General features: G+C 39.3%; 1 protein-coding gene across 1 annotated transcript in view; it reads right to left on the reverse strand.

The window, feature by feature from the left end:
- Nucleotides 1-25,415, reverse strand: part of LOC124993592 (protein NLRC5-like) — a 128,006-nt gene that overhangs the window by 73,802 nt on the left and 28,789 nt on the right. Inside the window, 1 exon segment of the mRNA XM_047565461.1 lies at nucleotides 5,793-5,969. Within this exon segment, the coding sequence (XP_047421417.1) occupies nucleotides 5,793-5,969 (177 nt within the window).

Here is a 25,415-nt window from a genome sequence, read left to right on the forward strand (position 1 = left end):
AGCATTGAAATCACTGTCAATGAGATTCAGGTGGCCAGGGAGAGTGAGGAAACCATGTGCTGGTCAGTCCCTGGATGGTTCAGTTGGCACACAGAAATCCAGGGACAGCAATGTCCTGGAGGGCTTTGGTATTTTCTCAATTCCTGCCAGAGAATTACTTCAGAAAGTCTCATTTGTCCTTCTTGCTCTTAGGGACTACTTACCCATCAACAAGTTCTCTGTAATAGCATTATGTTAACATGATATCATTCTAATAACAAAAGGTACTTTATTAGGCACCTATTACATACCAGTTCTTTTTCTATTTGCATGTGCCAGCATGTAAAACAAACATAAAATACATCATACTTTTGTAAGGATAAATAAAGATGCAGGTACTGAGAATGACTTTAAAGAGGTTTTGTTAAGTGAAAATGCGTAATTTTATTTATTTATTTTTGGTATTGGGGATTTAACTCAGGGACGCTTTGCCACTGAGATGCATCCCCAGCCCTTTTTATGTTTTATTTTGAGATAGGGTCTCACTAAGTTGCATAGGACCTCACAAAATTGCCGAGGCTGACTGAACTCCCGATCCTCCTGCCTAAGCCTCCCAAGTTGCTGGGATTACAGACGTGCACCACCATGTCCAGATAAAAAGTATAATTTTGAATATATAAAACGAGTATATTGAAATCCAAAAGGAAATCATGTTCTGAATGCACAGTGATATCTTACTAACCCTGACAAAAACAAACAAAACTACATAGTTAAGAAGAATAGTGAATACCAGTGAAAATTAGAAGATAGTAGACTGTAGTAGTAATAAATTTAGACTAAAAGATTAGAAGGATCATAAAACTCCACTTCTCATCCATGATGCTGTTTTTAAGAAACAGGTGGGCACATTTGTTGGGATGGTTGGTATTGCCATGTTCTACCAGTAGGAGGCAGCACCATCCCCATTTTACCTCTTCATGTTGGTCTGAAATTTCTATTGTGGTACATTAGCAGATTTGGGGGGAGAAAAAAAACCACCCAGAATACTCGGTTAAATTCAAATTTCAGGTACACAAGGCATTATTTTTACTATGTCCCACATTACATGTATTTTATCTAGCAACTGTAGTTTTGAGTGGGGCAGAAAAGAGCTGAATCAGGAGACAGGGAAGGATTGCCTCTTATCTGCCCACATGTACAGGACATTTTGCCTAAACTTAATGATAAAAGTTACAGACTATTTCATAGGTTTGGACACTTAGACTATAATTAATAGTAAGAAGCAGAGCCAGAATTTGAACTCAGAGTAGTTTTTTTTTTTTTCCCCAAAGCAAATGTATGTGTGTGTGATGTTTGTATTTTAAAATATTTCTCTGCATTGTATCTTATTGTCTTCTCTCTTTAGTTGTTAAGCTTTTTAAAATCTCCAACTAAAGTTCCAGCCCCACCAATTTTCTCTTTCTTCTGTTTTCTCCTTGAGTCATTGTTCTGTCAACCATTTCCTTTACTGTCAAATGTTTAGAAAGAGTGGTTTGTACTTGCTAGCCCAATTTCTCCACCACAACGCTCAGTTAACACTTTACTTTCTCATTGTCACTCTTAGCTATCCAAATCATTTCTCAAAAGTCACCAACAATGACCTACCAACTGACAGATTCAAGACTCTTTTCTCGGTCCAGCGCATACCTGCGTGCTCTGTAATGTTTGAGATGATTGACAGTCCAAGGCAGCACAGACAGAAGACCCAGTTCAGATCATGGGCCCATCAAATGCTCGACTCACTTCACTTCTCTGAGTCTGGATTTAGTCCTCTAAGAGTAGATGTATTTTCCCCCTGGCTCATTTCTCTAGAGCATAGTGACTTAAACTTACTGGAGCCTCCCGTGGACATGGAACTCGGCAGTGCCCTTTACCTGAGAGGTACTTGATAAATATTTGTTGAATGAATAAATAAATACAGTTCCTCAATTACCAAAATAAATCAACATGATACATCTCGATCAAAACACCTGCATATGAGTACTAACTTAAGAGATTGCTGGACATCTCTTCAAAGATAACATTTTAGTTTTTGTTTTAGTCCGTGAACACTTTCTGCAGATGATCTCTTATGTCATGCTCTGTGTAAAACGGATGAGCTGAATCTGTAGAACTGGACTGGGGAGCGGTTCAGCCCTCCGTGGGGGACACAGGAGTGGTCACAGGAGTAGCTCTGTGGAATGATTTGGGGCCTCTTACTGGCTGCCATAACTCTGAACAAAATCTCTTGGTTCTCCCATTGATTCTGTGAGTTCCCCAGTGTCTTCTCATTAAGTTCCTTTCCTACTTAAATGTCAGGGTTGGTTTCTGTTGTGAAGAGCAATACTTTCATAAATCATTATGAAATGTTGGTTACATGAGTGATACTGTTCAGGGAACCAAGGTAACAAGTTCCTGTGTTCAGAGAGCTATCTGTTATTGCAGGAGACAGACGAGAAAGGCACAGTCACCTCAGGGACAATAAGAACCTCAGGTATAGTGGTCCCAGGCTTGGTGAGTGACTTCTGAAAGCTTCTAAGAGAAAGTGGTGTTTGAATTGCACTGAAGAATGAGTGAGAGCCACCCAGGTGTGTGGGTATTTCTGGGGAGGATGGCGATACAAGAGAAGGTTTTTCTGGGCACAGGGAACCACTTGGGGAAAACATGGCCAGTTCAGGACATTGCAAGTTAAGTCACAATGTCAGGAGAACAGGATGAATGTGGGCTGTGGTGGGAGGTCAGGGGAAGGCTGAGGTCAAGAAGAGACAGCTGCCTGTTCTACCTGAAGTCCATGCTTGGGAGGGGAGGCTCGGGCAGGGGATCAAAAGTTCAAAATCAGCTTCAGCCAGTTAGCAAGGCCCTGTGCAACTTAGCAAGAACTTGTCTCAAAATAAAAAATATAAAAAGGGCTGGGGATGTGACTCAGTGGTTAAAAACCCCTGGGTTCAATACCTGATGAAAGAAAGAAAGAAAGAGAGAGAGAGGGAGGGAGATAAGGAAGGAAGGAAGGAAGGAAAGAAGGAAGGAAGGAAGGAAGGAAGGAAGAAGTGAATGAATGAAGGAAGGAAGAGGGAGGAAGGGAGGGAGGGAAGGAAGGAAGGAAGAGGGAAAGAAAGAAGGAAAAAGAAAGAAAGAAAGAAAGAAAGAAAGAAAGAAAAATGAAGGAAGAGGGAGGGAGGGAAGGAAGGAAGGTAGAGGGAAAGAGGTAAAGAAGGAAAGGAAGGAAGAAAGGAAGGAAGGAAGGAAGGAAGGAAGGAAGGAAGGAAGGAAGGAAGGAAGGAGCGAGCCTTCAGTGATAGGTGGAGGAAGGTGGGCTTGCCTGCAGCAGTGAGAGGCAGACCATAGCCAGGGAGAGGAGGAGCCGGACTTCGAGCCTCTGAGGGCAGAATTAACACAACTCCAGGGGCCATTGGATTTGGGGAAAGATGAAAATGGAGAAGCCAAGCGTGATCTTGGGGGGCCAGTGTTGCCCAGCAGGGATGACCAGCTGCTTGGTTTAGCACTGTTAACTTAAGCATCGTTACAGGAATTCATTAACCACTTTCCTAAAGCTCCAAATCACACCCTAAAACAAATATGAACAATGTTCTGATATAGATGGTCTCCTTTTAAAAATAGACATTAACTTTCTCTTAACAAAAAATACTTAAAATATATTTAATTTATGTATGGATAAAACAGCATTATATTTAGTATTTGATGCCAAAGAATCCAATGGAAATGAGGGTAGGTATGAATGAAACAAGACTGTGGGTTGATAATCGCTAAAGGGGACTCCTTCTACTGTTTGCTTCATTTTTGTATATGTTTGCATGAAACATCTTAAATGTTTTAAAAATGCATTTTATTTGATAGACAATATATTGATGACATTGAATATAGTACATAACTTTGGATAGAAATTTGGCAGTTTTTATTCTTATAATCCTTTAATTTGTAATCCCTGTTCTGGGAATTTATACCAAAAAAAGAAAAAATAGCCAAAAGACAGTAAAGCAGGAAATAGGAAAGAGTAAAAACCAGTGTTATTCACTGGAGGGTGAAAGAAAGAAAGAAACTAATTATAGTATGGGATGGAATATTATGTATCTATGAAAATTATACATATGAGCAATGTGTAGCAAAATAGGAATTGGGCAGTAGAAGAATATGTTCTGAGAGCTGGAGCTGAGGCTCAGTGGTAGAGCGCTTATCTCACATGCATGGGGTACTGGGTTCGATCCTCAGCACCACATAAATAAAACAAATAATTAAAAGCATTGTGTCCATGTACAACTAAGAAATTTTTTAAAATCATCTCTTTTAAAAGTAAAAATTAAAAAGGAATATATTCTGAGCCGGGTGTGGTGGCACATGGCTATAATCCCAGTGGCTCCAGAGGCTGAGGCAGGAGGATCACAGGTTTGAAGCCAGTCTCATCAATTTAGCATGTATTTAATGCCAAACAATGCAACCTAGTGAGAGCATGTCTCAAAATAAAAAATAAAAAGGGCTGGGATGTGGATCAGTGGCTAAGCACCCTTGGTTCAGTCCCTGGTCCCAAAGGTAAAATAAAAAAAAAAAAAAAAAATGGAATGTGTCCTGAAAGTAGGATCAAGGCCCCAAGGTCAGGAGAGATTGGTAAGCTGTTACTGAAGCAGCAACTCCTTCCTAAGATGTTTCTTTTTATCTCTGTCAATAGCTACAACCTGCTAGTTTCTGCTTCTGCAATCATGCTTGCTCAGCATCTATGGAAGGAACCAGAGCTGCCTGGAGAAAGGCGGCAACATCAAGATTACTTACATGAGAAATTCTTGAAACCCCAAAGTCTGTACTGCATAGAAGATACTGAGAACAAAGGGCTGTGCTCAGCTTGGGGGAGGACTCACTGATCCCGCCCCAGTGCTGAAGAAACCTTGCTCTTCTGTCTCCAAGTGCTGCTCCTCTCTTTCCGGTGCCATAATTTTCCTTTTTTCCCCATATTTCAGTAACATTACAACTGTGCAAAAGATGCCTCCCTGGCTCCAACTACCTCTTGGACGTGTCTCCCACTGGTCTTCCCACATCTCTCATCTTCAGCATCCCTGACCTCCTGGCTGGCTCTCACACACTCTGGGCTCACTTTCACCTGGGGTCTTTGCACTTAGAGTTTCATTCATTCATTCTACATGGCTGGTTTTATTCAGATCTGTGTTTAAATGCCACCAGATGAGACTCCCTTCCTCTAACCCCACCTAAAATTGTGCCACGTGCCACCATCACTCTCTGCCTTCTTAGCTTGCTCCCCTCCCCCCACCATATCACTTAACACCTGGAATATATCTGCATGGGGTTCTTTGTTTACATAATGTGCTTTTCTCATGGCTGCATTTCTAGCAGTGGCTGGCACATAGTAGGCACTGTGTTGACTGGCTGACTGACCGCACATAAATGTGTACTTACAAAAAGAGACTGAAGCCAATCTTAAAGAAAGGACAGAGCTGCGTGCGACTGTGCGTACTTATAGTCCCAGCTGAGGTAGGAGGATCCTCTGAGCCCAGAAGTCATCTCGAAAAAATAAAACAAAATAACATAGAGTGAAAGAAATGATCTTTTTTGCTATAATGAAAGGAAATTGGGGATTTTATCAAACCTTTCGTAATATTATATTGCTTTTTGTAATCTAAAAGTAAAAACTTTTGAAAAGTGAAACTATTGAAAACATGTAAGTAAAATAAATGTTTGGCACAGAGACTCTAATCCGTTTTGGGTTAACACACAAGATCTCTTTACAGAAAAACATTATTCTTAAAAAATAAGAAATAGCAGCAGCAAATAATTTTCCAGTGTCTGAGGTGGCCGTCCTCTGGAACCCGTTGCCAGGCTAGGGAGCAGTTGTTTTAAAGTCACTATTCTCTTTTCTGCTGAGTTTTGAGCACCCAAGAAATTTATTGGCAAATGAAATCGGGGATTTAGTTTCTCCATCTAAGGAATTTTTCTTCCTCCTTTGACTCCTGGTCAAATTGGAGGGGTTCTTTCTCAGTAGACAGTTTCCTGATGCTTTCTGTTTTCTAGGATTTCTTAGAAGAAAACAATACTCTGTCAAGCCTGCATGAGATCAAAACATCCTCCTCTCCATGAGTTTCCCTAGTCCTGTTTCATTCTGTTTATTGTTGGTAATGTTTAACATAAAAAATGAATGAGGTTACCCAGGATCCGGGAACCAACAGATGGTAATGAATACAAAGCCAAAGTGTATTTGAGTTTTCAACTTTGCCCTATGTTATTTTGTGAGATACAGGTCATTAAACACTACTTTGGCAAACCATATCAATTGTGCCAATACATTTCAAGTTACAGCAGTCAATTAGTGCTCCCTTGTAACAGAGGTTGATAAAGGAGGATTTTAGGGTATCTCTAAGCAGGGCTGGCTGTTTGCAAAGCTGTCCCTGGAGGAAATTGCCTTCAGCATCCCAGCCTCTTCTCTTTGCATACAGCTTCTTTTTATTTATTTAATTAAAGCCTCTTCTCTTTGCATACAGCTCCTTTTTATTTATCTAATTAAAGCCACTTCTCTTGGCATGCAGCTCCTTTTTATTTATTTAATTAATTGATCCAAAATTAATTAATTAATAATTTATTAATAAATGAACATTTATTTATTTGTTTTTTGGATACCAGGGATTGAACTCAGGGGCACTCAACCACTAAACCACATCCCCAGCCCTATTTTGCATTTTATTTAGGGACAGGGTCTCACTGAGTTGCTTGGAGCCTCATTGTTGCTGAGGCTGGCTTTGAACTTGTGATCCTCCTGCCTCAGCCTCCCAAGTCGCTGGAGTGCGCCATGTGCCTGGCACAGCTCCTTTTTATCTTATCCATTTCCATACTTTACTACAGCCTTGCACCACCATCCTGTGGAAAAACATGTTGGCAGTAAAGAATTCATTCATTCCATGAATACTTTAAAGAAATAACTGTGGGCCAGTTATCATTTCTAGACACAAGAGGTTCAAGAAAGATCAAGTCACATTCTTCTCTTTGATGGGTGGTAACCAGGTGGGAAGATGGACCTGTGTGCCCATGATGATCACGTGGGACAGGGCTGTCAGGGAGGAGGGCAGAAGGAGTCAAGGACCTCCAGGGTGAGCGCAGCCCCCCTGAGAGATCAGACTAAGCACATGTGACATTGCCTGGATTTCGAAGAACTGGGAGTTAACTAAAATGTGAAGAGCAATAAAGCTGAAAAAGGTGATGAGGCTGGAGTGGGGAGGGAGAAGGATGTGTCAGGTAATTGTAAAGTTATGGGACATAACCTAAAAAGAGAAGAAAAATGCTATTCTAAAAAAAAAAAATCAAAGCAGCTTGTATTATTTCCATTTCTGTAAAAATTTGTTTAAGTGTTTGTATCAAAGTAGAAAAAACACTGATGATAACTATATGAACATAGGTGAATATTTGCTAATAATGTGTGTGTGTGTGCACGCGCGTGTGTATGTGTATGGAGGGAGGGAAATTCATGATAGAGTAAGCAAAGCAAAAGCAAATTAACTGAAAGGAGATGTACATATTCTGAAAATAAATTAACGAACCCAAACAAACAGACAAACAAAAAACAGTAAAGAGCGGGAAGGTCATGCCAGGCAGAAGAAAGAGCAAGCTCAAAAGCTGCCAGGCATGAAGTTCTAGAACAGCCTTCCTTGGCTCCAGGCATGAATCCTGATTTGCCTGGAGTTAAGAGACAAGGAGGAATAGAGGTTAGGGGTGGAGTCCGGTGTGATTTGAGGCCAAAAGGACCCTAGGGGTCATTCTCTCATCTTTCCTGATATTTGCTTATAGTTTTGGGAAGGGTTAAAGGCTTAAACTAAAGGGATAATAAGTGGAATTCAGGGATTCTTGAAATTGGTTCTCTTTCTATAAAATACTTCTTTCTGCAATTATGTTTCCAGAACAGTTCTTGAAACATTGTGTACAGAAAATCTTAAAAACTGACCTTGCAGAACCCATCAAAGTCTTTAGGATAGAATGTGCTTTACCTCTGGAGTGCTGGAGTTTGGGATCACAACTGGGTATCCCATTTCCATTTTTAAATTTTCTTTTCATATTAGAGCAGTGTCCAGTCCTGGTTTACCCAGAAACAGACAGCAGTGGAACCAGATGATTGCTCCAATTACTCTGGGCCACCACCCCACAGGTCTGGGAAAGAGGCAGGAAGGACCCCTACTGGGATTCTCTCATAAATCCAGCAGAGCCTGCAGACCTGGCTGCCCCACCCTGATCCCAAGTCTCCCCACAGGCCCATATCATCGTGCTGGTCTTCCCACCCAAGACTTACCTCCAGGGTCGATTTCACCTTTTGGAGATTGATGCAGGGCCATTCTCCCTCTGGAGCTGCTCAGTGAATGGCTTCACTTTTCGCCCCCTTCCTAAATGCACTGACTCCAACCTACCAAGTCTTAAGAAAACACTGCTGGAGGTGCTCCCGGATGTGGTAATTTGCCCAAACAAAACCCCACCCAGTTCTGAGGCCCACTGGTTTATCTGTGCAGGTTAATAGCACGCCAAGGAGCAGGAGAGCCAGGGCAGGCAAGAGGCAGCGCAGGAACCAAGGGAACGGAAGAGGAAACCAAAGGAAGGAGAGAAATGCAAGAAGGAATCCAGAAAGGAGCACCTACCGGGAAGGAAGACTTGGGAGCTCCGAGGGAAAAGCACCTGCACATTGCCATGCTCGACTTTGAAAAAAAAATGTTTTGTTTTGTTTTTCCCTTCAAAATGCATTTGGGAAATTTCTTCTTCACATAAAATAGTTTAATAACCCTCAGGCTCCCCATAGTCAAGCTTTAAAAATGGGCTTAACCAAATCTTCCACTTCTCTCTTGCCTCAGCACCGGACTTGACTATACGAGGATCAACCTAGAAATGGAATTTGGAAAGGATTTCAGATCACACTGCAGGCTCCACACCACAGCAACTAAAACCTGAATGTTTGTCTCTTCTCCCCGGTCCTTTGGGAAAATTAATAACTGGCATTCCAATTCAGTTCAGTGGCATTAATTGAGCAGTTACTTTAGCTATTTATTGTATTCTTGGTAAGCAAGGTTATTGCCACAAAACCCTAAGAATAATTCATATTTGATGTGGTATTTCTCTTACAGGTAAGCTGTTTTTATTCTGCTACTTTTGCAGAACTGAGGAATATCCTTGTTTTCTTTTCCATTCTTAGGTTTGGGCTTGACATATTTTTAATTTTTTTGAGAAATGCTTTCAAAGGCCTTACATTTTTGGATTCAGTATTTCAGAGTGAATCATATTTTCGATGTTGCTTGTCAATGTGATATGCATTTTTTCCCTTTCTCTACAAATTTGCTTTTTTAAAAGGAACAGAAATTCTGTTGCATGTTGCAATTTGGATAAACCTTGAGAACATCATGGCGAGAGAAGTAAGCCAGGTGCAGTAACACAATACAGGATGATACTGCTACCCCAGTATCTAAGTGTCAAATTCACGCAATGGCAAATAAAATGGAGGTTCGGAGGGACAGGGTGGCAGGGTAGTGGTGGGAGATGGGGAGTTATTTAATGTGTATGGAGTTTTGCAAAATGAAAAGACAAAAAAGTTCTGGAGATCTACTGCCCAACATTTGTGGAACTGTATACTTAAAAATGGCTAATATGATAAATTTTATGCTATGTGTTTTTTACCTCAATTAAAAAATTTTAAAGTATTTTTTAAAAAAATGACTCAGAACTAGGACTCTAAATGTAAAGAAGTTTGGGGAATACCTTAATCAATTTCTGCTTTTATTTTCCTTCTTATGTAAAACCCGCACCTACATACATCTAAATAGGTTTTAATAATTTAAAGTTAAATTCCTAAGTAATTAATAAAAACTTCACTCAATTCTAAAGCACTTTGGGAATATGCAGTATCTTGAGTTATATGCCTGATAGGCTTAGTTCATCCCTATTCAGAACTCTAACCTTGAGAAGACATTGTTATAGTTAAGTTTCTAGCAGTTGAGTAATGACTACTATTCTCAGTTAATGTAAGCAGAAAAGATTTATTAAAACAATGGCAAAATGTCTATTGAAGGGATCTCGAGGTAAACATGTGTTCACTGCTGCTCTTTTTGAAACCCCCTGGAAACAACAGTTTATGTTTTTTTGTTTTGTTAAATTCATGATTCTAGTCCGACAGTGGTACACGCCTGTAATCCCAGCAACTCAGTAGGCTGAGGCAGGAGGATCACGAGTTCAAAGCCAGCCTCAGCAATCTAGCTAGACCCTGTCTCTAAATAAAATATAAAAAGGCCTGGGGATGTGGCTCAGTGGTTAACTGCCCCAGTACCAATGTGTGTATGTGTGTGTTTGTACATATTTTGAATTTTGAATCTCCAGTCCTCCAAAATGCACAACTACTACCTACTATGAAAGAGACAAGGCGTCCCCCAAATCCCTAAATATAAGGGGAGGGATGACTGCCTGACAGCAGCAAGGCCTGCATAGAATCAGCAAGCAGGCACGTGGAGATACAAAGCAAAGGGTCTTCTTGTGCCCTAAGAGCCAGCAAATCTATGATCAAGCGGGATATAAGTAGGGCTGTACAAAGGAAGATTAGTTTATAAGACATTAAAATGTTAAATACCATTTCTCTCCCCAGGGTAGCCAGAAAACTACCTCTTCTCCACCTGGCAAAGGGTAGAAAGCTAGCTGGGTGCACAGGCACATCCTATAATCCCAGCTACTTAGAGTACTGAGGCAGAAGGATTGCAAGTTCAAGGCCAACTTGGGTAATTTAGCAGGACCCAGTCTCTAAATAAAAATTTAAAGGACTGGGGATGTAGCTAAGTGTTTGAGTGCCCAGGTGCAATTCACAGTACTGCGAGGGGGAAAAAAAAAAAAAGGAAAAAGGAAAAGAAAGTTTATTTTCAGGTCAGGTTGAAACAGAGAGGATCTGAACTCAGACACTGGTCATGTTTTGAGTACTTTATCCAAAAAAGAGATTATGGAAAATCTATATCCCAAGCCATGAGACCCCACTTATCCCTTTCTGTTTCTCTAAGAACACACTGGCAACCAAACCTGTCCACCCTCTTCCAACCCTCAACAGAGGCACAGTGGAAGACACCTACATATTAGTTGTTGAGATGCCCTCAATTAAATGACTCTGTTCCTGCTCCACAGAAGCCTAAGGATTGACGACTCCCAATGTATAATGCATAATTCTATATGTGCATGGAGGACCAAGGTTCTCAGGATAGTTGAGGAAAGACTCTGACATGAAAATGAGAAGCAGAAACAATAAGCAAAAGGAAACTTGGAGAAAATAAAGACAACATAAGGAGAAGAAAAGACACTTTTGAGTCTTGTAAGACTTTCTAAAGACTTTCTATACTTGGAGAGTTAAGAGATGATGTTAAGAGCTTATAAATCAAGAACCAGAAGGCATAAAAAAGGGAACATTCAGAGAACAAAAGAACTTTTAGAAATTAAAAAATATTTCTAACAGTTTCCAGGCAAATGCAAGGGTTGATGGTATAATTTTGAATCTCCAGTCCTCCAAAATGCACAACTACCACCTACTATGAAAGAGACAAGGGTCCCCCAAATCCCTAAATATAAGGGAGGGATGACTGCCTGACAGCAGCAAGACCTGCATGGAATCAGCAAGCAGGCAGGCGAGGTACAAAGCAAAGTGCCCTAAGAGCCAGCAAATCTAAGATCAAATTGCCAATGGTCTTTACCCCCAAATTAAAAAGTCCTCCCTCAGCATAGAAAACCCATTGAGTCCTTTTGAGAACAGCTGCCAGAGCTGGAAGGGTGTTTTTTGTGTGAAGGCAAAGGAAAGTTTAGACAGTATGGGATCCTCCACACCCTATTAACTCTCTTTCTTTTTTGTGGGGGGTATACCAGAGATTGAACTCAGAGATACTCAGTCACTGACCATTGAACCATATCTTCAGCCCTATTTTGTATTTAATTTAGAGGCAGGGTCTCACTGAGTTGCTTAGTGCCTCGCTTTTGCTGAGGCTGGCTCTGAACTCATGATCCTCCCGCCTCGGCCACCCTAGCCACTGGGATCACAGGTGTGCATTCCTGCACCTGACTATATCCTATTAAACCTCAAGAGTAACCAACTGAATCTCCTTTTCAGGACAAAGTGCCTCAGAGAGAAGAATCTACTGTCAGTCGAGTCTAAATTGAATAGCATAGAGACACTAAGACCACAGAAAAGAGAACATCCAGAAAAAAATGGGGAAAGAGAATAGAAAAAATAGTTGCAGAAAGTACAAGTACTCTGTATAACTCCTTATAATAGCCATGGAAAAACCACTGAGCCAGGGAAGTGATCCTGGCCCACCCTTTTCTCCTAAGGTACACCGTGGGGCCTCTGCTTGGGGCCGCTGGGTGTATTCTCATGACACAGCAGCTGCCTTGCCAAAAGCAAGTGACTCAAGAGAGAGAGAGACAAGGACAAGGGTGTGATGCTGGTTATGACTTAGTCACCACCCTCAATCCCACCATGTCCTATTGGTTAGAAGTGAGTCACTAAGTCCAGCACACCAGTTAGGTAAGAGCAGTAACCTTTACCTTTCACAGGAAGGAGTATCAAAGGATTTTCTGAACATTTTAAAACTGTTCTAAAATATAAAAAGGATTATTGAGAAAAATAAAAGATATAAGTAGAAGATGGTCAAAGACAAACCAACTATTTTTCCTTTTCTTTTAAAAATTTTTTAATTTGTTCTTTTCAGTTATACATTACCGTAGAACATATTCTGACATATCATATAAACATGGAGTATAACTTCCCAATGTTTGTGGTTGTACATAATGTGGAGTTTCACTTGTTGTGTATTCACATGTAAACATAGGAAGGTTCTGTCAGATTCATTCTACTCTCTTTCCTATTCCACCACCTTCCCCCAACTCTGCCTTGTCTAATTCCGTGAACCTCCTCCACACCCACCCCATTGTTAGTCAGTATGTGAATATCAGAGAGAACATTCAGCCTTTGGTTTTTGGGGATTGGCTTATTTCACTTAGCATGATAGTCTCCAGTTCCATCCATTTACTGGCCAATGTCATAATTTCATTCTTCTTTATGGTTGAGTAATATTCCATTGTGTATATGTAACACATTTTCTTTATCCATTCATTCATCTGTTGAAGGGCACCTAGGTTGGTTCCATAGCTTACCGATTGTGAATTGAACTGCTGTAAACATTGATGTGGCCATGTCACTATAGTATACTGACTTTAAGTCCTTTGGGTATATAATGAGGAGTGGGATAATTAGGTCAAACAGTAGTTCCATTTCAAGTTTCCTGAGGAATCTCCACACTGCTTTCCAGAGTGGTTGCACCAATTTGCAGTCCCATCAGCAATGTATGAATATATCTTTTTCCCCAAATTCCTCACCAACATTTATTGTTACTTGTGTTCTTGATAATTGCCATTCTGACTGGAGTGAGATGAAATCTCAGTATAGTTTTAATTTGCATTTATCTAATTGCTAGAGATAATGGACATTTTTTCTTGTATTTATTGACTGCTTGTATTTCTTCTGTGAAGTGTCTGTTCAGTTCCTTTGCCCATTTATTGATTGGGTTATTTGTGGGGGGTGCTAATGTTTTTCAGTTCTTTATGTATCCTGGAGATTAATGCTCTATCTGAGGTACAGGTGGCAAAGATTTTTTTCCCATTCTATAGGCTCTCAATTTTTCACATAATTGATTGCTTCCTTTGCTGTGAAAAAGACTTTTAGTTTGATACCATCCCATTTATTGATTCTTGATTTTACTTCTTGTGCTTTAGGAGTCTTGTTGAGGAATTTGGTTCCTAAGCCAACATGATGAAAAGTTGGGCCTACTTCTTCTTCTTAGGGCAGGGTCTCTGGTCTAATGCCCAGGTTCTTGATCCACTTTGAGTTGAGACAAACCAACATTTGTATAATGTGAATCCCTGACACAGAAATCCAAAGGAAATACTAAAACCTTTAATTCATGAAAACATTAATAAAATAAAATAAAATTTAAGTTTACCTAGTAAAATGCTGTATTACATCTCTAGGAAAATCTGTTTGGAATAGACAATAGCAAGATGTACTCTAATAAAATTAATTAATAATTTTGAAAGAGAAAAAGAAAGAACAGAAAGCCCAAGTTATTTATAGGGTAAAATAATGCAATTGTCATCAACTTTCCAACAACAGTTTATTACCTGATTTTAGATAGTGGAATAGCTTACTTTATTTTTATTTTTTGGCACTGGGTATGGAACCCCAGGGCACTTTACCATTGAGCTACATCCTCAGCCCTTTTTATTTTTTATTTTGAGACAGGGTCTCAATAAGTTGCCAAGTGTGGTCTCAAATCTGCAATCCTCCTGCCTCATCTTCCTGAGTCACTGGAATTATAGTTGTGTGGAACTGCGTCCAGTTTGGAATATCATATTTTAAATACTGGGGGACGGGTGGATAAACAAATTCCTCTATAGTTAGCCAAACTGAACTCTGCAGTCATACTTTTAGAAACATTTTAGAACTCAGGAAATACTGTTGCCATGAACTCTTCCTGGAGAATCTTAATCTAAAGAATGGTCTTCAAACAACGAAAGTAATTGAAGAGAATGAGACATCAGCAGAAAAATCGACTAGGGTAGATCAATGAATACATATTTATCTCTGGAAGTAAGAATAACCAATATATTTAAGGGAGACCAAATGTTTAATGGCTTTGTGCTTTGATATTATGGATATTAAAATATAAAAATGCTAAAAAGGAATCACTATTATAGTATAGAGATGATAGACTAATCAAGTATAATTTCTGCATGATAGAAACAACAATAAATAAATAACTGCAACAAAACTACATAATAGTCTGTTCTCTTAAAGAAACAAAATAAAAACAAAGAAAGTATATAAGAAAGTTATCCAGAACTTAAAAGTATGGGTTTCTACATTGAAATAGCCTCTTGAATGACTGTCAGAAGAATGGGGGTGGGGGAGACACACCTGTCTCACCTATCACACCTGTCTCACCTATCACACCTGTCACACCTGTGTCAAAGCACTTCTTGAAATTTCAAAACAATTAGGATAAACAGAAAATGGTAAAAGCTGCCATAAAAGAAAAACTCAGTTACATAAAAAATATCAGGACTCAAAATATCACTGGGCTTTCAACATCAACCTTAAAAGCCAAAAAGACCTCAGAAACTCTAGGGGAATTATTTCCAATATAGGATTTTGTCTTCCCAGGCAAACCGTCTTGTGGAAGGTAAGGAAAATGTGTTTTCAAACATATGAAGTCTTAAGAAGTTTCTGTCCCATAAACCCTCTCAGGAAGCCAGTGGATGGTGTGCTCTTTGAAAATGAGGGAGCCAGCCAAGACAAAGAAAAACATGGTTTCCAGAAAGAAAGGAGGATTCCAAGATGGCTGTCCAGGGAAATCCTGTAATGACAGGAACCAGGTCTACAATCAACCAGTCCATCAAAGTCAAAAACAGTGACTTCAACAGGGTTCTTTCAAAGAAAAAGAAGGGGAGGAAGGAAAGATATCTGAGTCATCTGGCCTTACTGGAAGGGGCTTTGAAGCTCTGCCAGAATTCACGGATGAATTGGTAATAAGTACTACAGGAAACATTTAAAATGGAGTAACTGCCAAACAATTACAAGTAACTGACACCTGTGTTGGTGGAAGTCAGTGATACCTCTGGTTAAGGGTGACAAGTTCTGCTTCCTCAAATGTTGAAGTGTGAACATTGGAGAAGCACGCCGAGGCAAGCATATAGAGCAGGTTTCATTTAAAGGTAGTAACACAGACTTCTCCCAGGAGGGAGAAGGGGGCCATGGCAGGTATTCTGGTATCCCAAGAAGTGAGAGCGCCCTGCCCCTTTTATAGACTGAAGTTTCCATTGTTCTCCTGCCCTCGCCCCCTTATCTCTCTCCTTCCTGCCTATGTGACTAGGCCCAGGAGATGCCTTGGGATGGCGGGGCGGGGGCAGGGAGGGGGGTGAGCAGGTGGGCTGGAAGGGCCCAGGGGAGCGCTAGGCAGAGGGCCTTGACGAGTAGCTCTTGTTTGCTCAGGAGCTGCTTCATTAACAACTGTTTTGGGAGGGTGGTGTCCAAGGGCTCTGGAGACAGGAACATTCCAATCTTCCAGGGGCGGTATCCAACTTCCCAGACTCAGGGAGGCCTCCATTTTCTCCATCTGACCCAATCGCCTATTCTACACTAACTGCCTGCCTTTAATTCCAGCGTCACCAGGGTGTGGGTGGGCCACTGGAAGGGCCTAGCAGTGCCTGAAGAGAAAGAAGGAGGGGGACCAGCATGGAGAGTCAGGGGCCAAAAGCAACCTGGAGTGGCAGGCTAAGAACAGCACCCAAATGCTGAACTCACAGTTGCATTGCATCTACATTTCTCCTGGAAAACGAGGCTCGAATGCAAAGCCAGCACCAAACAGACCTAGAATGAAAAGTCAAAACAAGTCGTTGAACAACATGGTTTCAGGCCCAAGGTGATACAATTGCTGGAATTCAGAGGAAGATGATTTTTTCCCTCGTGGCTTTTCTTGAGAATGCTTCCTTGCATTTGGTCATCTGGAGCTGTCCAGGAGTTTTGATGTTGCTGTCTGCCTTTGGCCAAAGGACAATGTACTTAGTCCTACAATTCCTCACTCAAGTGAAAAATCAGGAATTTGCTGGTGTAAACATTCTGACACTTCTCAAGTTTGGATCTTCCTCCTTCCCATGATGATTTGTTACCATCTCTGGTTCCATCTACATGTGGATGTAAGACACCTGACAAGCCAGTGAAGAGTTTTGTCTCCAAATTCAAGGACAGGTTCTTTTGCCAGAGTGGCCTGTTTCTGTTTGAAAAAGAAAAGGGCAGCGGTGGGAGAGTTTGCTGGTTATCTCCCAATACCTGCCTTCCTCTTCTTCCCTAATAAAATGATGTTTAGCTGGACACATGGCTGACTGAAATAAGATTTACCTTTATCAGCTTCTCATTTGAAGGAGGAGGAGGAGGAGGAAAAGAGAAGGAGGAGGAAGTAATAAACAAGCTTGGCAAATGCAGGATCAATATACAACATTCGATTGAATTTCTGTACATTTAGCAGAGCTACATTCCTGACCTTTTCTATCTTACTTTTGAGACAGGGTTTCATTAAGCCGCCCAGTCTGACCCCTAACTTGTCACCCTTCTGCCCCAGCCTCCCCAGTCACTGGGATTATAGGTGTGTACAACTACGCCAACTCAAAAGACCTAATATTTTTAAGTTGCTATATTCCCCCAATTGATCTACAGATTCACTACAATCTCTATCATAATCCAAACTGGCTTCTTTGTAGAAACTAAGAAACTGGTCCTAAAATTCACATGGAAACTAGAGGCCCTGAATAGCCTAAACAATCTTGAAAGAACATATCTGGAGGATCCACAATTTCTGAGTTCAAAACTAACTACAAAGCAACAGTAATCAAGAGAGTGTAATGTTGGCATCAGGATAGGCATGGATATTAATGGAATAGACTTCAGAGTACAGAAATAAACCCTCACAGTCATGGTCAATTGATTTTCAACAAGGGTGCCAAGACCATTCAATGTGGAAAGAATAGTTCTTTCAACAAATGGTGCTGAGACAACTAGATTCACATGCAAAAGAATGAGGTTGAACTCTCATCTCACACCATCAAAAACTAACTCAAAATGCATCAAAGACTTGAATGTGAGGTTCAAAACTTTGAAATCCCTAGAGGAAACACAGGGGTAAATCTTTGTGACTTGGATTTGTCATTTCTTAGCTACCATACAGAAAACATAAGCAGCCAGGAGAAAAAAAGAATAACTCAATTAGGTTTCATCCAAATTTAAAACTTTTGTTCTTTAAAAGACAGTATCAAGAAAGTGAAATGACAGCTCACAGGGAGAAAATATTTGTGAATCTTCTGTCTGACAAAGGATTTATACCTAGAATATATGAAGAATACTGGTGACAACAATACAAAGACCACCCAGTTTTAAAAGGGGTAAATGATCTGAATAGACATTTCTCCAAAGAAGATATACAAATGACCAATAAAAACATGAAATGATGCTCAAAATCACCAGTCATCAGAGAAATGCAAATCAAAACCCCAATGAGTGTCCCTTCCTAACCAGTAGATGGCTAGAATTGAGAAGTTCGGATGCAGTTCAGTGGTAGAGCATATGCCTAGCCTGTGCAGCAGAACTGTCCGAAGCTGCTGAGGGAAAATAACACAGTGCAGCTACTTTGGAAAGAATTTGCAGTTTCTCAAAAAATTAAACACAGGGTTACCATTTGAACTAAAGATTTTACACCAGATGTATACCTAAAAGAAATGAAAGCACAGCTACCAAAACAAATCTGTGCACAAATGTTCACAGCAACATTATTCACATGGTCCAAATATGAAAACAACCCAAATTCCCATCAACTGATGCGTGGATAAACAAAATGTTATTTTATACAATGAAATATCATTCAGCTATAAAAAATAGTGGGATTGATACATAGAACATGGATGGAGCATAAAAAGATTGTGCTGATGAGAGAGGTCAGACATCGAAGGTCACATATGTGATTCCACTTATATTAAATAGCCAGACTAGGCAAATAGAGACAGAAAGTCAATTAGTGGTTGTTTCGGGAATGAAGTGATAAGTGATCACTAAAGGGTTTAGGGTTTCTTTGTTGGGGCAGGAACTGGAAATATACTAAAATTGATTGTAGTGATGGTTGCACAACTTGTGAATATATTAAAAGCCATTGAATTGTCCACATTGTACTTTATGTGAATTATATCTCAATAAAGCTATTACTTTAAAAAATGCAGTAATATTTACCAAAAATACCCACAAAAAATGTGGGAAAAAACCATAAATGTGTGCTGGTGACATGGTACATTGGCAGAGAACTTGCCTAGTATGTGTGAGGTCCCTGGTTCAATTCCCAGCACTGTAATTAAACAGAACAAAATAAAAATGCATCAACATATTTTGCCTATTTTATGGGTAAGTTATAAACAATTTTTATATAGACATAACAATATACACATTATATATTGATACCTAACAATATACACATTAGATATTAATTGAAACAAAACTCTGGAGTAACCACTGAGTAAGGCTGAGGAAAAGGAAAATTTATAGAGTTAAGACAAATAAATCCTTATGTGATCTACCTTGAAGACAACAGTTATTATCTAAAAATGAAATAATAGGGGCTGGGTGTGCAGCTCAGTGGTAGAGCATCTTCCTAGCTTGCACAGGGCCCTTGGTTCGATCCCCAGCAAAATCAAAAAAACAAAATACAAATGAAATAACAGTGTAAGTGTATTATTCAAAAATGCAGAGTAAATAAATAGCACACAAATGAACAAAAGAATTGAAATAAGTTGTCTGAACAAAACTCTTATAATTAGGTTTTCTGAACCTGACAGAAATGCTTTGAATGTTTTAAAAACATTTTTTCTTATTAAGTCTTGGAAGAAGAAGGAAATGAAAAATCACAGTGATAACTCAAAGAACAGAAAGTTGTCCTGGCTTTTTATAATCTCTTGGAGAACAATGAAAATACATACTGGGTGTTGTCATTTTCAATCTAAGTAAAGGATAACAGACATATATTTTATGAACTAACATTTTCATACAAGAGAAAAAAAATGCTAAGTTCAAACAATTATTTTGTCTAGAAATTACAGTGAAGGTCTTTAAATACATTAAAAGATTTAAACAAACAGAGTTTTTCATAATATGAAATAGAGCAAGCAAACTGTTATTTAGTACTACCAGGGACTTGATTCAACTAAGGCCTTTCATAGTGCACCATCTTTAAAGTTCTTTTTATCTTAGCTATTCCTTTTTAATCGAAGCTGGGCAAAAGAAGGCACAAATAATTTTATTCCCTGTTATCCCCCACTGGCCTCATTGATGGAGGGGCCTGGGCCCTTTGGTAGATTGCCTTTGAAGTCTAACGTAATTCCAACAGCTGAAGTCATCCTTTATAATGAATTCAGCATAGTCCAACTGCTGAACTTCCCAGGAGTAACTATAGAATTAAAAACAAAATGGTTTTGAGGGAAAATAGCTAAAAAATTTATTGGTGGAACCTAGGTCATGTTCCCATGTGTTCCAGTAAAGATGTGCAGGAGAGTTAGAATTGAACATTTTCATATTCCAAAGTTGAAGTGATTCCTTCTGTAGGTGGAGGATTCCCAAACTGAAAAGTCTTCATTGTGTGAAGTCATTCAACAATGTGTGAGTGACTATCTATTTTATTCACAGGATTTCATTTCATTTTCTATTTTTTAAATTTTTGTACTGATTAAAAATTTTACATGCATATATTCCTGTTTTTCGAGGGGAAAGTGAAAAAAACATTTCACCCTTCTCAAGTGTTCTAATTTTGCATATGAAGAAGTCTGTGTAAAATAAAACATATTTTGTAAGACCCCTGAGTTCCACCACTTTTCATGAGTTTACTTATTTATTTATTTAATTTATGGTAATCCTGGAAGAGTATTTGTGACATATCTTAAATGTAACCATTAAGCCAAGAGTCTCAAAGCATCCTTTTAAATGCAGGTATTTTGCAGATAACTAACAGGTAAGGGAAACTAATTCCTGGATTAAAAAAAAAAAAAGTTTATAAACCCTTAGAGACTTGTTAAAAGCCTTGGCATTAGTAAGCAGAAGAGTCAAATTTTAACCCAAATTAGTGTCTAGAAAAAACATGAAATAGGAGGATTTACTTGTAACCATCAAATACATCACTTTGTCTTTCTCCAACAAACTATTAAATCACATTTTCTGATGTGTCATGAAAAGTGAACACCCATACTCCATAAAGAAAAGGGGTAAGTTAAGGCTTTGTGCACTAGAAGCCACAACCATTTCGGAGATGGGCCATCAATCTCCAATCACATAGGGAATGAAGTTGGCCAAAGAAGCTTGCTTCCCAGACTTCATTGGTATTGACAGGATAGTTTGAAGCAAGGAAATTTCCAGGTTTGAAATATGTTGCTGGAATCAGACCAGAGACCCTGCATCTTACAGAAGAAAAAGTAGGTTCAAATCTTCAACTTGTTGCCTTGGGATCAGACTTCCTTAACAGGACTCCCAAAGCACAAGAAATAAAAGCAAGAATCAATAACTGGGATAGATTCAAACTAAATAGCTTTCTCTCAGCAAAGGAAACTATCAGCAATGCAAAGAGAGAGCCCACTGAGTGGGAGAAAATCTTTGCCACTCATACTTCAGATAGAGTACTAATTTCCAGAATATACAAAGAACTCAAAAAACTCTACACCAAGAATACAGATAACCCAATCAACAAATGCGCTAAAGATATGAACAGACACTTCGCAGAAGAAGATCTACAAGCAATCAACAAACATATGAAAAATGTTCAACATCTTTAGTAATAAGAGAAATGCAAATCAAAACTACCTTAAGATTCCATCTCACCCCAATTAGAATGGCAATTATCAAGAATACAAGCAACAATAGGTGTTGGAGAGGATGTGGGGAAAAAGGTACACTCATACATTGCTGGTGGGGTTGCAAATTAGTGCAGCCACTCTGGAAAGCAGTGTGGAGATTCCTTAGAAAACTTGGAATGGAACCACCATTTGACCCAGCTATCCCACTCCTTGGCCTTTACCCAAACGACTTAAAAATCAGCACACTACAGAGATACAGCCACAACAATGTTCATACCTGCTCAATTCACAATAGCCAGATTGTAGAACCAACCTAGATGACCCTCAATTGATGAATGGATAAAGAAACTGTGGTATATATATATACAAGGAATATTACTCAGCCATAAAGAGTAATAAAATTATGGCATTTGCAGGCAATGGATGCAGTTGGAAAATATCATGCTAAGTGAGATACGCCAATCTCAAAATACCAAAGCATGAATGATCTCACTGATAAGCGCATGTGACACATATCAGGGGTGGGAAGGGGACAAGAATGGAGGAAGGAGGGACTCTATAGAGGGATAAGAGGAGTGGGAGGGGTTGGGGGAGGAAAAAAATAACAGAATGAATCAAAAACTATTACCCTAGGTAAATGTATGATTACACAAATGGCATGCCTCTACTTCATGTACAAACAGAGAAACAAGATGTATCCCATTTGTTTACAATCAAAATGAATTAACAAAAAAAGAAATATGTTGCTGGTAATACATTTGAGGTGCAGGATGGTTCTAAATACAGTTGGTATTGGTATCTTTTACATAAGTAACTTTTCTTTTTCAAAAAGAGACAAAGTGGAAATTTTTTTCAAAATCAACAGAGTACTTTCCATTATGTTCTGATAGAAATTAATAATGACTTTGTGTGCTTTACCTCATGGTGGTGCCATATCTACAACCAAGATTAAAATATAGAGAGTGTCTAGGGAAATGATACCACGAGAATGTAGAGTTGGCAATTGATCAAGAGAGAAAGAAGTTAGATCATGAGCTCACTCTACATACTCGTGGCTAGAAATAACATGAAGCAGGAAGGTTTTTTGTTGTTCTGGTAGGGCACATTGTGACCTGACACATTCATGACCTGGGTTATTCCAGAAATATACTTTCAAAGAAAAGAGAAAGACTGGAACTCTCATGTCCCTGAAAGTGTCTTTAGCAATAGTTTGTGTGAAAAGTTCGTGTAATATTTTCTCTTCAGTTTGAATTTGTTTGTTGCATAGAACCACTACAAGTTGTATTCTAAGAATTTTGATGAAAATGATTAAATACAGAAAGAAGTCTGCTGAGTTGTAAAAAGAAATACAATTTTACTTATGGTCAAAGAAAATGCTGAATTTTATCTTAAATGTGTGCTGTCATTCAGATAGTTAAAGAATTAGAAAATATTCCCAAAGACTTTTGAGACAAGGATTACAACACCAAGATTTTCCCAGGACATTCTTTAAGAAATGAACATCTATATTGGCCAGGTTTCTTTAGGAATTTAATCCATTTATTAGTGAATGACTTAACTGGGTAATTAGTGATTTTCTTCAATGCCAAGTGACCATACTTAATAAACAAGGCCTACCATGATTTCCCAGGTGGCTTAGACATTTTAGCTTCTAGTATAGGCAACAAGTATTTATGATGCATCCTTATAATTCCTCAGCATGTTATGTCTCACGTCTTAGATATTCAGGTTCAATGTCTTTCATATGATAAATATATAATTAACTCCAACTTAATTACTGAGAACCAGTAAGTGCCACTGCAGGACCTTGACTTTCCTTGGTGCATGCCGTGGAAGAGTGTAGCTATGAATATAGCAGTTGTCCTGCCCTTTTAAAAAGGGATACGGGATATAGCTCAGAGGTAGAGCATCCCTGGGTTCAGTCCCCAATATCACACATACACACACCCACAAAGAGCTAATCATAGCATCACTAACTATGTGACCTTACACAAATTATTAAATCTTCCTAAATCTTATTAGTTTCATTATCTGTTGACTGTTGAGCAGGGCAACAACAGGCTATTGAGGATAAAGTGAAAAGATAACTGGAAATAACTAGCACAGTTCCTAGCACATCTAGGTATTCAGTAGCACTTGTTTTCCTTCCCTAAATGTCTGATAATAGGACACCAGATGTCACGGAAGAAGGCATGTTAAGAAGAAAAGAAGATATTCTAACTGCAGGACATATTTTGATCAAAGTCACAAAGCAAGAAACACAGGATTACTCATGGACACTGGGCAAGCTGGTCTCATTGGCACTTTGGCTACCACTTTGGCTCAGGTATCCTGAGCCAGATAATTCCCCAATAAATGGTTAAGAAATGAACTAGGTTGTCAGTTGGGCTGCCATGCCAGTATCAGTGGAAATGTCACCTTCTTGGGAGGTTTGATTTGTTTCTTTTCAAACAAGTAATGAGGTAGAAATTCCAGGACCACAAGAGAGAGGCAGTTAAAGGGGTTTGCCACTGTCTATAGTGACAAAGTGTCCTCACTGCCCTTCAACTCATATGTTGAAGCCCTAGCCCCTAATGTAACTATATTAGAGATGGGTTCTTTAAGGAAGTAATTAAGGGTAAATGAGGTTATAAAAGTGGCATCTTAATCCAATAAGACTGATGTCCTCATAAAAAGAGGATAAGAGATCAGAGATCTCTGCTTGAGTGTTCAGTTGAGGACACAGGGAGAAGGTAGCCATCAGAAAGCCAGAAAGAGAGACCTCATCAAAAACTAACACTGCTAACCTTGATCTTGGACTTACTTCTTCCTCAACTGTGATACACTTCTGTTTTAGCCGTCTAGTCTGTGATGTGCTGTTAAGGCAGCCCAGCAGGCTCATACATTACCTAAAAGGGTTCTGAAAAACTGGGGGCAGTTGGACACACCTGTAATCCCACCTTTCAGGAGGCCAGAGCAGGAGGATTGCAAGTTCCAAGCCAGCCTCAGCAACTTCTAGGGACCCTGTCTCAAAATAAAATAATAATAATTTGTTAAAAGGGCTGTGGATTAAGCTCAGTGGCAGAGCACTTGCCTTGCAAGTACAAGCTCTTGGATTCCATCTCCAGTGCTACGAAGAAAAAAAGAAGGCTGAAAAATCTCTCAGGCAATATTCAGAGTGGTTTTATCCCCATTCTAGAGCAACATTACCTTTACAGAGGTCCAAGGAATTTCGAACTCTCCACTTTGGGGGAGTCTAGAATAAAAGGTTTTGTTCACCACCAGGTGCCTGTTTCAAAGCAAGCATTCTGCATCTTTTTATTATTCTACTTGGGGTCAAAATGACTGAAGGAATGACACATGTTCATCACTATAATCTATTCTGGGACCAGCTCAATGACCTAGAAGCTCCTTCTCAGGTCTTTACTAATGACATTAAGAAGAAAGTGACTTAGAATATTTTTCACTGCAGTTTGGCAATCACTTAATTTGTTCCAATATATGAAATTTATCTTTCTTAGAGAAGTATACATAGCTCCTGGTGTAATTCACATGGACAATAGGGAGGAGTAAAAATTTTCTATTCTCATCTGTTTTCCATGAGAAAGGGAAAAAGAATTAATTATATGGTAAATGTTATGGGAACAGATATGATCATAGACTCCCTCCCCCGCCCCTGATTTTTTATTTGTGTTATACTGGACATCTGTAAACAATAAGCCTCTTTTGTAAAAATAAGTTTTAACAGTTAACATATAAAGTAGAGGAGTTTTGGTAAATAGATAAGATGATGAATGTCAGATGCACATTATAGTGTCCACCAAGAACTCAATAAATGCTAGAGTCTCATATCATCATGGTCATCCATGGAGATAGCTGGTATTTGTTCCAATATTTCTGAATAATAGGGTGATTGAATGCTCATGGGACTATCTAGGAATAACTAGGGAGAGGGCAGGGAATGTGGTTTTTTCTTTGCCATGGGCTCCTCCCCCTTCTACTTCAAG

The sequence above is a fragment of the Sciurus carolinensis genome, chromosome 9 (genome assembly GCF_902686445.1).
Source record: "Sciurus carolinensis chromosome 9, mSciCar1.2, whole genome shotgun sequence".
NCBI classification, from domain to species: domain Eukaryota; kingdom Metazoa; phylum Chordata; class Mammalia; order Rodentia; family Sciuridae; genus Sciurus; species Sciurus carolinensis.